The sequence below is a fragment of the Bos mutus genome, chromosome 8 (assembly GCF_027580195.1).
Source record: "Bos mutus isolate GX-2022 chromosome 8, NWIPB_WYAK_1.1, whole genome shotgun sequence".
In the NCBI taxonomy this organism is placed as follows: domain Eukaryota; kingdom Metazoa; phylum Chordata; class Mammalia; order Artiodactyla; family Bovidae; genus Bos; species Bos mutus.
The window spans coordinates 72,696,568-72,710,308 of NC_091624.1; the positions used below are offsets into that span (position 1 = coordinate 72,696,568).

General features: G+C 37.6%; 1 protein-coding gene across 2 annotated transcripts in view; it reads left to right on the top strand.

The window, feature by feature from the left end:
• Positions 1-619, top strand: part of RCL1 (RNA terminal phosphate cyclase like 1) — a 187,315-nt gene extending 186,696 nt beyond the window's left edge. For both annotated transcript variants that reach the window (XM_070375846.1, XM_070375848.1), the window contains exon 10: positions 523-619. In XM_070375846.1, the coding sequence (XP_070231947.1) occupies positions 523-604 (82 nt within the window). In that variant the 3' untranslated portion in view covers positions 605-619. The remainder of the gene's footprint in view (positions 1-522) is intronic.
• The last annotated feature ends 13,122 nt before the right edge of the window (positions 620-13,741 follow it).

The window sequence follows — 13,741 nt, forward strand, 5'->3', positions numbered from 1 at the left end:
CTGGGTCGTCCCAGTGCACCAGCCCCAAGCATCCAGCATCGTGCATTGAACCTGGACTGGCATCTCGTTTCATACATGATATTTTACATGTTTCAATGCCATTCTCCCAAATCTTCCCACCCTCTCCCTCTGCAACAGAGTCCATAAGACTGTTCTATACATCAGTGTCTCTTTTGCTGTCTCGTACACAGGGTTATTGTTACCATCTTTCTAAATTCCATATATATGCGTTAGTATACTGTATTGGTGTTTTTCTTTCTGGCTTACTTCACTCTGTATAATAGGCTCCAATTATTCTTACTTAATGAAGAAAGCACAATTTTCAACACTCTCACTACTTGACTCTCTGGAAGCAATCAAGTGAGGCAAGATCGCTGTAGCCTTAAGGGCTTCTTTTTCCTGAACAGATAAAACTAGAGTAATTTAGTGAATAATAACAATCATTTTTTATAAACAGAAGGACTGCAGGATTTAATTAATTCTTTGACTAATGCATAAAGTAATATTTATGCTTTTCTAAAGGCCAGTAACTTGCCTGGAAAATCCCATGGATGGAGGAGCCTGGAAGGCTGCAGTCCATGGGGTCACCAAGAGTCGGACATGACTGAGTAACTTCACTTTCACTTTTCACTTGCATGCATTGGAGAAGGAAATGACAACCCACTCCAGTGTTCTTGCCTGGAGAATCCCAGGGACGGGGGAGCCTGGTGGGCTACCGTCTATGGGGTTGCACAGAATCGGACATGACTGAAGCACCTTAGCAGCAGCAGCAGCAGCAGCAGCAAACGCCGGGCTGGAAGAAGCACAAGCTGGAATCAAGATTGCTGGGAGAAATATTAATAACCTCAGATGTGCAGATGACACAACCCTTATGGCAGAAAGTGAAGAGGAACTAAAAAGCCTCTTGATGAATGTGAAAGTGGAGAGTGAAAAGTTGGCTTAAAGCTCAACATTCAGAAAACTAAGATCATGGCCTCTGGTCCCATCACTTCATGGGAAATAGACGGGGAAACAGTGGAAACAGGGTCAGACTTTATTTCTTGGGGCTCCAAAATCACTGCTGATGGTGATTGCAGCCATGAAATTAAAAGACCCTTACTCCTTGGAAGGAAAGTTATGACCAACCTAGATAGCATATTCAAAAGCAGAGACATTACTAGTCCATCTAGTTAAGGCTATGGTTTTTCCAGTGGTCATGTGTGGATGTGAAAGTTGGACTGTGAAGAAAGCTGAGCGCCGAAGAATTGATGCTTTTGAACTGTGGTGTGAGAAGACTCTTGAGAGTCCCTTGGACTGCAAGGAGATCCAACCAGTCTATCCTAAAGGAGATCAGCCCTGGGTGTTCTTTGGAAGGACTGATGCTGAAGCTGAAACTACAATACTTTGGCCACCTCCTGCGAAGAGTTGACTCATTGGAAAAGACTCTGCTGCTGGGAGCAGGAGGAGAAGGGGACGACAGAGGATGAGATGGCTGGATGGCATCACGGACTCGATGGACGTGAGTCTGAGTGAACTCCGGGAGTTGGTGATGGACAGGGAGGCCTGGCGTGCTGCAATTCATGGGGTCGCAAAGAGTCGGACACGACTGAGCAACTGAACTGAAACTGAAAGTCCAGTATTCAACATGAACCAAGAGAGGAAAATGTTTTAATACCATCTCAGCAGAATTGTATAACTTTATTTTTTCAAAGTGTCTTTATATCCATCATTTTATTTCATAATATATTGTAAAGGTTGTCAGGCATTTTAATAGCCATTTTAAAGATATCTCTAATAGGTTATATTTTCTAAATAAAGTGGTAACCACCTAGTAGTACCTATGCTATAATTAGAATGTGAAGCTCTTGAGGACATCTAAACTCTGAGTTCTGAAATTCATATAATGCCCTATGTTTGCTCAAAGAAAATGTGCTTCAAGTAATTTATCCTTATTAAAATGATTTTACCACGTGACAACAAAGTTCATCTTCTCATGTCTTTAACATTTAAAATGGATTAATTTTTTAACTAGAAAGCTGTATTCCACTGATTAGTATAAGATGAAAAAAGTACCATTTGATTCTGCCTCACTGAAATGTAGGAAGTTTTAAAAAATATAAAGTGTACTTTATGATTAAGGTTAATATGCAGCATTTTAAATAACTTGAAAAGTCTTCTAAAATTTAAACATCTGAATTCAATATGTTTTCTATCAGGCTTTTTTATGCAAAGCTTTATTCCAACATTTTATTAGGAAATTTGTTAAATATACTGAAAAATGGAAACATCTACACAGTGAATTATATATACTCATCAACTAAATTCCACAATTATCAATTAATTTACTTTTTTGCATATTTACCCAACCATTTATTTATATTTACCCAACCATTTATTTATTGACTCCTCCATCTATCAATCCATTTTTTGATGCATTTCAAAGTTGTAAACATCATTGTACTTCATCTAGTATTTAAGCATATATATTATTACTTAGAGTTCAGTATTATTATGCTGTTTTTTGCATATAGGGAATAAATAATCTTAAGTGTACCACTCAATGAATTTTGACAAATGCATATACTTGGATAACCTAAACTCCTACCAAAATATAAAATGTTCCCATCTCCCCAGCCAGTTTACTTATGCTTCTTCCCAGTTCCCTGTACCCATCTCTCAGAAGGTCACCACTAGTATGGTTTTCACCTCAGCTTAGTTTAGTAGCAGTATGTAACTATTTCAATTATAACACATGTTCACTGATATTTGGTGTTAATAGTCTTTTTAGTTTAGCCACTCTTATGCATTTATAGCAGTATTTCATTGATGAATGATTTTGAGCACTTATTCATGTATTTATGCTATTCCTATATCTTCCTTTGTGAAATCTCAGTTTAAATATTTTGCTTATTTTTTGGGGGGCAGGGGAGGTAAACAGTCTTTATTTCACCAGCAAATGAATTTAGGTCATCTCAGGTTTAGTAATGAAACGGATTATAAGAAAACATATTTGCCCTCAGATTTTTTTAATTGTAAAATTAAAAAAAAGGGATTGTGGACACACACACACACACATATATATATACATAGGCCTTAGAAATTTATGCAAGTATAAATAGATATCTTTGTTGTTGTTATTTAGTCACTAAGTCGTGTCTGTTTGTGACCCCATGAACTGTAGCCTGCTAGACTTGTCTGTCCATGGGATTTCCCAGGTAAGAATACTGGAGTGAGTTGCCATTTCCTTCTCCATCTTTTGCTCATTTTTAATTAGATTGTTTGCCCTTTTAAAATTGAGTAGTGTATGTACCCCAGTGTTCATTGCAGTACTATTTACAATAGCTAGGACATGGAAGGGAGAAGGAAATGGCAACCCACTCCAGTGTTCTTGCCTGGAGAATCCCATGGACAGAGAAGCCTGGTAGGCTGCAGTCCATGGAGTCGCACAGAGTCGGACACGACTGAAGCAACTTAGCAGCAGCAGCAGCAGCAGCAGCAGCAGGACATGGAAGCAACTAAGATGCCCATCAAAAGATGAATGGATAAAGAAGAGGTGGTACATATATGCAATGGACTATTACTCAGCCGTAAAAGGAACAAATTTGAGTCTGTTCTAGTGAGGTGGATGATCCTAGAACCTGTTCTGCAGAGTGAAGTGAGAAAGAGAAAAACAAATGTTGTATGTTAATGCATATATATGAAATCTAGAAACATGGTACTGGTACCTATTTGCAGGGTGGAAATAGAGACATAGAGAATAGACTTGTGGCCATAGTGGGGGAAGGAGAAGGTGGGACAAATTGAGAGAGTGCCATTGAAACATATACACTACCGTAAGTAAAACAGACAGCCAGTGCGTAGTTGCTGTATAACACCGGGAGCTCAAGCTGGTACTCTGTGACAACCTAGAGGGGAAGCAGGGGTGAGGGTGGGAGGGAGGTTCAAGAGGAAAAAAACACATGTTTATACTATGGCTTATTCATGTTGTTGTATGGCAGAAACCAACACAACAGTGTAAAGAACTTATTCTCCAATTAAAATAAAATACTCACTTGTAGGATTTTATTTATTTTGGATAACAGTCTTTTGTCAAATGTATGATTTGCAAATTTTTTTTCTCCTGTGTATGTATCTTGCCTATTCATTTTCTTAGCAGTGGCTTTTGATGCAGAATATTGGTTTACCAATTTATGCAGATCTTTAAAATAGTGACACGTTTGGTTATACAATATTTTTAAATGACCCTTATTAGTAACATTATCAATCTTATCAGAAAATGTTGTAAGTATTGAAAAGCTATCAAGCTAATGACGCTGGAAGATACAAGGGTTCCAAAATTCAAGAAAATGTCTGCCATTACCCAATTATGAATAACAGCAGTTTATCAGTCATTCTTACAAGTAAAAATGGTGCTCTGTGAAAACGCTGGCTTGTTCAGATTACAACTCAAACAATCACTCAAGTGTCTTTTTCTCAAGAAAATCATCATACTTAAGTATGCAGCAGAAATACTTTATGTTTACTTCTGATTTCATCACATTACAAAGATGTATACTAAACATCTCAATTAAAAAGTGAGTATAAGACCTGAATAGAAATCCCTCACTAAAGACATACAGATGGTAAGTAAGTTATATAAAAATACATTAAACATCATCTGTCATTGGGAAAATATGAAATATCACTACACACCTATTATAATGACTAATCCAAAATGCTAACAACATCAAGTGTTGGTAAGGCTATGAAGCAACAGGAACTCTCATTCCTTGCTGGAGTAATCCAAAATGTTAAAGCCACTTTGGAAGACAGTATGGCATTTTCTCACACATCTCAACATAGTATTACATCAGTCCAGAAATCACACCCCTTGATATTTACACAAATAAATTGAACTTATTTCCATGTGCAAATCTGCACACAAATGTTTATAGTACCTTATTCATAATTGTCAAAACTTGGATGCAACCAAGATGTCCTTCACTAAGTGAATGGATAAACAAATTGTGTTGTTCTGTTGCCATGTCACATCCGACTCTTCACGACCCCACGGACTGCGGCAGGCCAGGCTTCCCTGTTTTTACTGTCTCCCAGAGTTTGCACTAACTCACATCCATTAAGTCAGTGATGCCATTCAACCATCCCATTCTCTGTTGCCCCTTTCTCCTCCTGTCCTCAATCTTTGCCAGCATCAGGGTTTTTTACATCAGGTGGTCAAAGTACTGGAGCTTCAGCTGCAGCATCAATCCTTCCAATGAATATTCAGTGTTGATTTCCTTTAGGATTGACTGGTTTGATCTTGCAGTCAAAGCGACTCTCGAGAGTCTTCTCCAGCACCACAATTCAAAGGCATCAATTCTTCGGTGCTCAACCTTCTTTTCTCACATCCATACATGACTACTGGGAAAACCATAGCTTTGACTATACGGATTGTGTTACATCCATACAATGAGATATTGTTCAGCAATGAAAGGAAACAATCAAATCCATGGAAAGACCTGGAAAAAACATTAAATGCATATTGATAAAGAAGCCTATCTGAAAAGGCTACATACTGGATTATTCCAACTAAATGACATTCTGGAAAGGGCAAAACTTTGGAGATGATGAAAGGATCAGTGATTTCCAGGGACTGAAGCATAAGAGGAAAAGAATGAATAGGTGGAGCACAGTGGATTTTTAAGCAGTGGAAGTATTCTCTGTGAGACTATAACAGTGGATATATGTCATTATATAAAACCCATAGAAGTTTACAAGACAAACAACCATAATGTAAACTGCGGACTCCAGTTAACAGTAATATATCTGGTTTCGGCTCTTCAGTTGTAACAAATGTACCACACAAATGCAAGATCCTAATAACAGGGGAAACTGAGCAGGCAAAAGAGTATGTGGGAACTCTATGATCTGCTCAGTTTTTCTAAACCTAATATTGCTCTAAAAATAAAGTCTTTAATTAAATATATATATATGCTCAAAGGTCAAGATTTAATAAGATAAATATTTTTATTAATTCATGACATTCTTAAATATAACTGGCCTTAAAAATTTTTTTGAGTTTCCCATGGTGTAGAAGACAGTGACCACAGCTGTAGTTTGATAGAGCTTCCCTGGTGTGTCAGGTGATACCACTGCTTGATTCATCATATGCCAGCAGTTTGATCTGCTATTGCTTTTGCCCCATTAGTGTAAATGTCAACCAGTGAAAATGATGCATATTACCTTATTATTCTGAAAATAGTTGTGACCTTGTAAGTCTCCACGAAAGGATTTGAGAGATCCCTAGAGGTCCATGGCTCATCCTTCGAGGACTATTGGATTTTGATGTTTTTGAGTGTCATTTTCTTCATGTTTATCTGTTTGGAATTTGTTGGCATTCTTGAATCCATAAGCTTATGTTTTCACTAAATATGGGAAAATTTCAGCCATTTTAAGTTTATCAGACACATTTTTTGAGACTCAGCTTTCTTCTTATAAGACTTAATTAGGTAAATGTTAAAATATTTGACATTCTCCCACAGTGATGCTAGTGGTAGAGAATTTGCCTGCCAATGCAGGAGATGCCAGAGAGATGGGTTCAATCCCTGGGTTGGGAAGATCCTTTGGAGTAGGAAATGGCAACCCACTCTAGTATTCTTGCCTGGAAAATCCCATGGACAGAAGAGCCTGGTGACCTGCAGTCCATGGGGTCCCAAAGAGTCAGACATGACTGAGCACACACACACACATCCCTGAGGTTCTGTTTTATTTTTTCCCAGTCTTTTTCTTTTCTTCTTCAGCTTCAATAATTTCCACAATACTTACCATCTTTAAGTTTAAGGACTCTTTCATCTGTCATATTTAATATGTTTTTAAGCTTTCTCAGGGAACTTTTTGTTTTTCCAGCTATTGTATTTTTACTTATAAACAGGAAACAGTAACCTAGTAAAGATTATTTTACCTCTAAAATAGAAACTTTGGTTCCTTTGTATAGTTTTTATTTCTTTACTGAGATATCCTCTCCACTCACTCTGAGAATATTCTCTTTCACATCCTTGAGTATTATTGTGCTGGCCGCTTTAACTCGTACTGTGTTTATTCCTATAGCTAAGTCATCTTGGGGCTGGTCTCCATTGATTACCTTTTTTCTTGGGGATGGGTCACATTTTTCCTATTTCTTTTTATGTCTAATAGCTTTAAATTTATGGTGGGCATTATAAACACATTGAAAATACAAATCCTGTATGTTCCTTTGAAAAGTTCTTAATTTTCTTTTACTCTTTTATCAAGCCGTTAACCTGGCTGAATTCAAAGTTGTCTTTCCTGTAGTGGGCAATAGCTTAACTCTGCGTGTTTTAACTCAGCTTAGTTGAGCTGCTTAGGGTCTGTGCATGTGTAATTCAGAGGGCAGGCAGTGATTTAGGCAAAGTTTATGTGGTCTTTACTGGGATTTAACCTCTCCCTTTCCAGCTGTTGTATTTACCCAAAACTATCTCATCTGACTAGTAAGATTGCAGGTTTTGTACTGGGGTGTTGACTTCCCAATTTGGCACTGACTGAGACTTGCCCTCAGGCAAAGAGTTGCAAAACCAGGAAACTCTCCCAGTGACATTGCTTATTTCCACCTGCAGACTCCTCTTCTGCCTGCCTTGCGTACGCTTTGCAGGTAGTGTTCTCAGGTAGTACGTAGTACTCTCATGTAGCTGTTTTCTTGGTCAGTCTTGCTGAATGTTTGTCAATTTTTACAATGTTTTCAAAGAACCAAGTTTTGGTTTTATTAATTCTTTCTATTATTTTTCTATTTGACTTACATCAATTCTAACCTTCATTATTTTCATCCTTCCACAAGGTTTGAATTCAGCTTGCTCCATTTTTAAAAAATGTTTAAGTCATAAGGCTAGGTTATTGATTTGATAACTATTTCATATATATATATATATATTTATACATTTTACTTTTTAATCATGAAGTGATTTCAAAAAGAAGAGAGACTGAGAAAGGGACAGACACAGAGAAAGAGACCAAGAGAATTACATACTGAATGGAAGTATACAATATACTCACAGCCAAGCTTAAAATATGAAATAATTCAATCAGAGAACCTCTCACTAATCTTCCTGGATCATATTTTTAAAAGTCTGTCAGACCTAATCATTATTTTGAATTTGTAATAGTGTTTACAAATTTTGGACTTCCTTGGTGGCTCAGACAGTAAAGAATCTGCCTGCCAGTACAGGAGACATGGGTTCAACCCCTGGGTTGGGAAGATCCCCTGGAGAAGATAATGGCTACCCATTCCAGTATTGTTGCCTGGAGAATTCCATGGACAGAGGAGTCTTGTGGGCTACAGTCCAGGGGGTTGCAAAGAGTCAGACATGATTGCGTGATTAACACAAATTTTATTTGTTACTTTATACCTTATTACATGACCAACCTAGATAGCATATTCAAAAGCAGAGACATTACTTTGCCAACAAAGGTTTGTCTAGTCAAGGCTGTGGTTTTTCCAGTGGTCATGTATGGATGTGAGAGTTGGACTGTGAAGAAGGCTGAGCACTGAAGAATTGATGCTTTTGAACTGTGGTGTTGGAGAAGACTCTTGAGAGTCCCTTGGACTGTAAGGAGATCCAACCAGTCCATTCTGAAGGAGATCAGCCCTGGGATTTCTTTGGAAGGAATGATGCTAAAGCTGAAACTCCAGTACTTTGGCCACCTCATGCGAAGAGTTGACTCATTGGAAAAGACTCTGATGCTGGGAGGGATTGGGGGCAGGAGGAGAAGGGGACCACAGAGGATGAGATGGCTGGATGGCATCACTGACTCGATGGACGTGAGTCTGAGTGAACTCCTGGAGTTGGTGATGGACAGGGAAGCCTGGTGTGCTGCGATTCATGGGGTCGCAAAGAGTTGGACACGACTGAGCGACTGAACTGAACTGACCTTATTATATATGTGGCTGAGATGGTAAAGGATCAGCCTGCAATACAGAACTGAGTTTGATCCTTGGGTTGGGAAGATCCCCTGGAGAAGGGAATGACTGAGCAACTAACACTTACCACACTTACCATACAAATTAAAGCAATATATAGTATTATTTTGTGTTCTAATATTTAAATTGTATCATGATGATTAATTCTACTCTATAATTCATTTAACAGAGTTGTAGAATTCCCTAGTGTATGCATATACTAAAATTTATCATCTGTTCTTTTGCCAGTGGACATTTTAATTATTTATAAGTCCTTGTGATTTCAAATATTGCTCCTTTGAGCATTCTTGTACATGTCTGCAAAAGAAAATATTCAAGCATTTCTCCAGGGCATAAGCCTAGAGTTGAATATAGCTAACATAGCTCTTCAACTTTATTTGGTCCTCACCAACTTGATTTCTTCTTTACTATAAGTGCTTACAGGTATAAATTTCCCCAATGAGCACTGCTTTCACTGTATCCTATAGGTTTGGGTGTTTTGTGTTTTCATTTTCTTTCATCTCAAAATATTTTTCTCATTTCACACGTGATTAATCTTTGACCAGTTAGTTGTTTGAATGTAGTTTAATTTATATGTATCTGTGAATTTTTCACTGTTCTTTCTGTTATTGATTTCTAGTTTCATTCCACTGTGGTCAGAAGAGATACTTTGATGATTTCAATCTTTATAAATTTGTTGAGACTTTGATTTGTGACTTGACTTATGCTCCACCTGGAGAATGTTCCATGTATACTTAAAAAGAATGAATATTCTGTTGCTGTTGAATGTAATGTTCTCCATATGTCTGTCAGGTGTAGTTAGCGTATAGCATTTTTAAGTCCTCTGTTTCCTTATTTGTCTTCTATTTGTTCTATCCAGTATTGAACATGGGTATTAAATCTCCAGATATTGTTGTTGAACTCTGTATTTCTTCCTTCAATTCTGTCAATTTGTGAGCTCTATTTTTATGTGTGTATATGTTTATAATTTTTATAACTTCTTGTTCAGTTATGTACTTTTTAAGAATCAATTTGCCAATCTCTACTTTTTAACTGGAGAGTTTAATGCATTCACATTTTAAAGTAACTACTGATAAGGAAGTACTTACTTCTGCCATTTTCCTATTTGTTTTCTCTAAGCCTTATAATTTTTTGTTCCTATCATTCCATTACTGTAATTTCTGTGTTTTATTGAATTTTTTGTATTTTGTTGTTTGATTTCCTTATATCTTTTTCTGTATAATTTTTAGTTTTTTCCTTAGTGGTTACCCAGGAGATTATATTTAACATCTTAATTTTGTAACAATCAGGTTTGAATTAATTCCAACTTAGTTTCAATAACATGTACAAATTATGCGCCTTTACTGCTCCATCCCTTTCCTCTATGTTGGTAATGTTACAATTACTTCTTTATATATTGAGTGCCCATTAACATAGCATTGTAATCATTGATTTATGCATTCATTGTATGGAAAAGGAAGAGGACAAACCAAATATGTGATGCTGCTACATTTTACATTTACCTGTGTGGCTGCCTTTATCACTGCTCTTTATTTCTCTGTATGCTGTCTAGTGTTCTTTCATTATAATTTGGAGAAGTCCTTTCACCATTTTTGTAGAACAGGTGTACAGTTGACAAACTCCCCTCAGTTTTTTTATCTGAGTATGTCTTAATTTTGCATTCATGTTTCTAAAAATAAATTTTATTTTTTACAACTGTTTTAGATTGAGAGAAAAATTGACTGGAGGGTACAGAAAATTTCCATACTGCCCTGTCCCCATGTAGGCACACACAGCTACCCTGTTATCAACATCCTACACCAGAGTGGTACGTTTGTTCACAATCAGTGAAAATACATTGACACATCATCACCCAAAACCTGTAGTTCACCTTAGAGATCACTCTTGGTGTTGTACCTTCAGTTCAGTTCAGTTCAGTCGCTCAGTCGTGTCCGACTCTTTGCGACCCCATGAATCGCAGCACACCAGGCCTCCCTGTCCATCACCATCTCCCAGAGTTCGCTCAAACTCACGTCCATCGAGTCAGTGATGCCATCCAGCCATCTCATCCTCTGTCATTCCCTTCTCCTCCTGCCCCCAATCCCTCCCAGCATCAGAGTCTTTTCCAATGAGTCAACTCTTCCCATGAGGTAGCCAAAGTACTGGAGTTTCAACTTCAGCATCATTCCTTCCACAGAACACCCAGGGCTAATCTCCTCTAGAATGGACTGGTTGGATCTCCTTGCAGTCCAAGGGAGTCTCAAGAGTCTTCTCCAACACCACAGTTCAAAAGCATCAATTCTTCAGTGCTCAGCCTTCTTCACAGTCCAACTCTCACATCCATACATGACCACTGGAAAAACCATAGCCTTGACTAGACGGACCTTTGTTGGCAAAGTAATGTCTCTGCTTTTGAATATGCTATCTAGGTTGGTCATAACTTTCCTTCCAAGGAGTAAGTGTCTTTTAATTTCATGGCGCAGTCACCATCTGCAGTGATCTTGGAGCCCAGAAAAATAAAGTCTGACACTGTTTCCACTGTTCCCCCATCTATTTCCCATGAAATGATGGGACCAGATGACATGATCTTCGTTTTCTGAATGTTGAGCTTTAAGCCAACTTTTTCACTCTCCTCTTTCACTTTCATCTAGAGGCTTTTTAGTTCCTCTTCACTTTCTGCCATAAGGGTGGTGTCATCTGCATATATGCTGCTGCTGCTAAGTCACGTTAGTCGTGTCCGACTCTGCGCAACCCCAGAGATGGCAGCCCACCAGGCTCCCCCGTCCCTGGGATTCTGCAGGCAAGAACCCTGAAGTGGGTTGCCATTTCCTTTTCCAATGCAGGAAAGTGAAAAGTGAAAGTGAAGTCGCTCAGTCGTGTCTGACTTTTAGCGACCCCATGGACTACAGCCTACCAGGCTCTTTCATCCATGGGATTTTCCAGGCAAGGGTACTGGAGTGGGATGCCACGCATATCTGAGGTTATTGATATTTCTCCCAGTGATCTTGATTCTAGCTTGTGCTTCTTCCAGCCCAGAGTTTCTCATGATGTACTTTGCATATAAGTTAAATAAGCAGGGTGACAATATACAGCCTTGACGTACTTCTTTTCCTATTTGGAACCAGTCTGTTGTTCCATGTCCAGTTCTAACTGTTGCTTCCTGACCTACATTCAGTGGGTTTGTACAAATATACAGTGATGTATATCCACCAGTATAGTATCATGCAGAGTAGTTTCACTGCCTTAAAAAAATACTCTGCGCTCCATATCTATTCATTCCTCCCCCACCTTCCCCAGGCAACCGCTGATCCTTTTATAGTTTTGTCTTTTCCAAAATGTCATATTTTTGGAATCATACAGTATGTAGCCTTTAGGGACTGTTTGTTTTTTGTTTTTTTTTCACTTAGTAATATGAATTTGTTTCCTCCATGTCTTTTCAAAGCTTAATAGCTCATTTCTTTTTATCACTGAATAATATCCCATTGTCCCTATATACCACTGCTGCTAAGTCACTTCAGTCGTGTCCGACTCTGTGGGACCCCATAGACGGCAGCCCACCAGGCTCCCCCATCCCTGGGATTCTCCAGGCAAGAACACTGGAATGGGTTGCCATTTCCTTCTCCAAGGAAATATACCACAGTTTGTTTATTCATTCACCTACTAAAGGACATTTTGATTGCTTCCAGGTTTCAGCCATTATGAATAAAGCTGCTCTTAACATTCTTGTGTAGGTTTTGGTGTAAATTTTCCATTCATTGGGAGTGATACCAAGGATCATGATCTCTAGGTTATTTGTTATGGGTATGTTTAGTTTTGTAAGAAAACGCCAAACTATCTTCCAAAGTGGCTGTCCCATTTTGCATTCCCACCAGGGAACAAGAATTTCTATTGCTCCACACCCTTGTCAGTATTGGATGTTGATAGTATTTTGAGGTTTGGCTATTCTAATAGGTGTGGAATGGTATCTTGTTTTAATTGGCCATACCCTAGTAAATCTATATGTCTTTAGATTTAAGGCAGGTTTCTTGTAGACAGCTTTATAGTTAGATCTTGCTTTTTGGTCCGCTTTGACAATATCTATCTTTTAATTGGTGTATTTAGACCATTAATGTTTAAAGTGATTTTTTTATATAGTTAGATTAATATCTACAATATTTGTTCCTATTTTCTATTTGTTGCCTTTGTTCTTTGCCCCTATTTTTTGTTTTCCATTCTTTTTCTGCCATTTTTTATTTTAATTGAACATTTTATGTGATTCTATTTTCTCCTCTTTTTTAGCATATAGGTGGTTCCTTTTTAAAAAATAAAACAAACTTTTTTAGTGTTTTCTCTTTAGAGTTTGCAATACACATTTACAAGTAATCCAAGTTCACTTTCCTATAGGATACTTCTTCATACATAGTACAAGTACTTTCTAATAACAAAATAATCCTGATTCCTCCCTTTCATCCCTTGTATCGATGTTAGCTAGCATTCATAACACATATATATAAACATGCATAAAGATATGTATTATATGTTATGTATTACATGTTTGGACATATGTATTCATATACACTGTTGCTATTTTTATTTTAAACAAATTATGTTAGATCACTTAAGATAGAAAGTAAAAGTTTGTATTTCACTTTCATTTATTCCTTCTCCAGTGCTCTTCCTTTGCTTATGTAGGTACGATTTTCTGACGGATATCATTTTCCTTCTCTCTGGAGAATTTCTTTTGACATTTCTTACAAGACAATGCTACTGATGACAAATTCTCTCAATTTCGAGTATTAAGTATTAAATTTAAAATTTTTTATTTATTTATTTTTG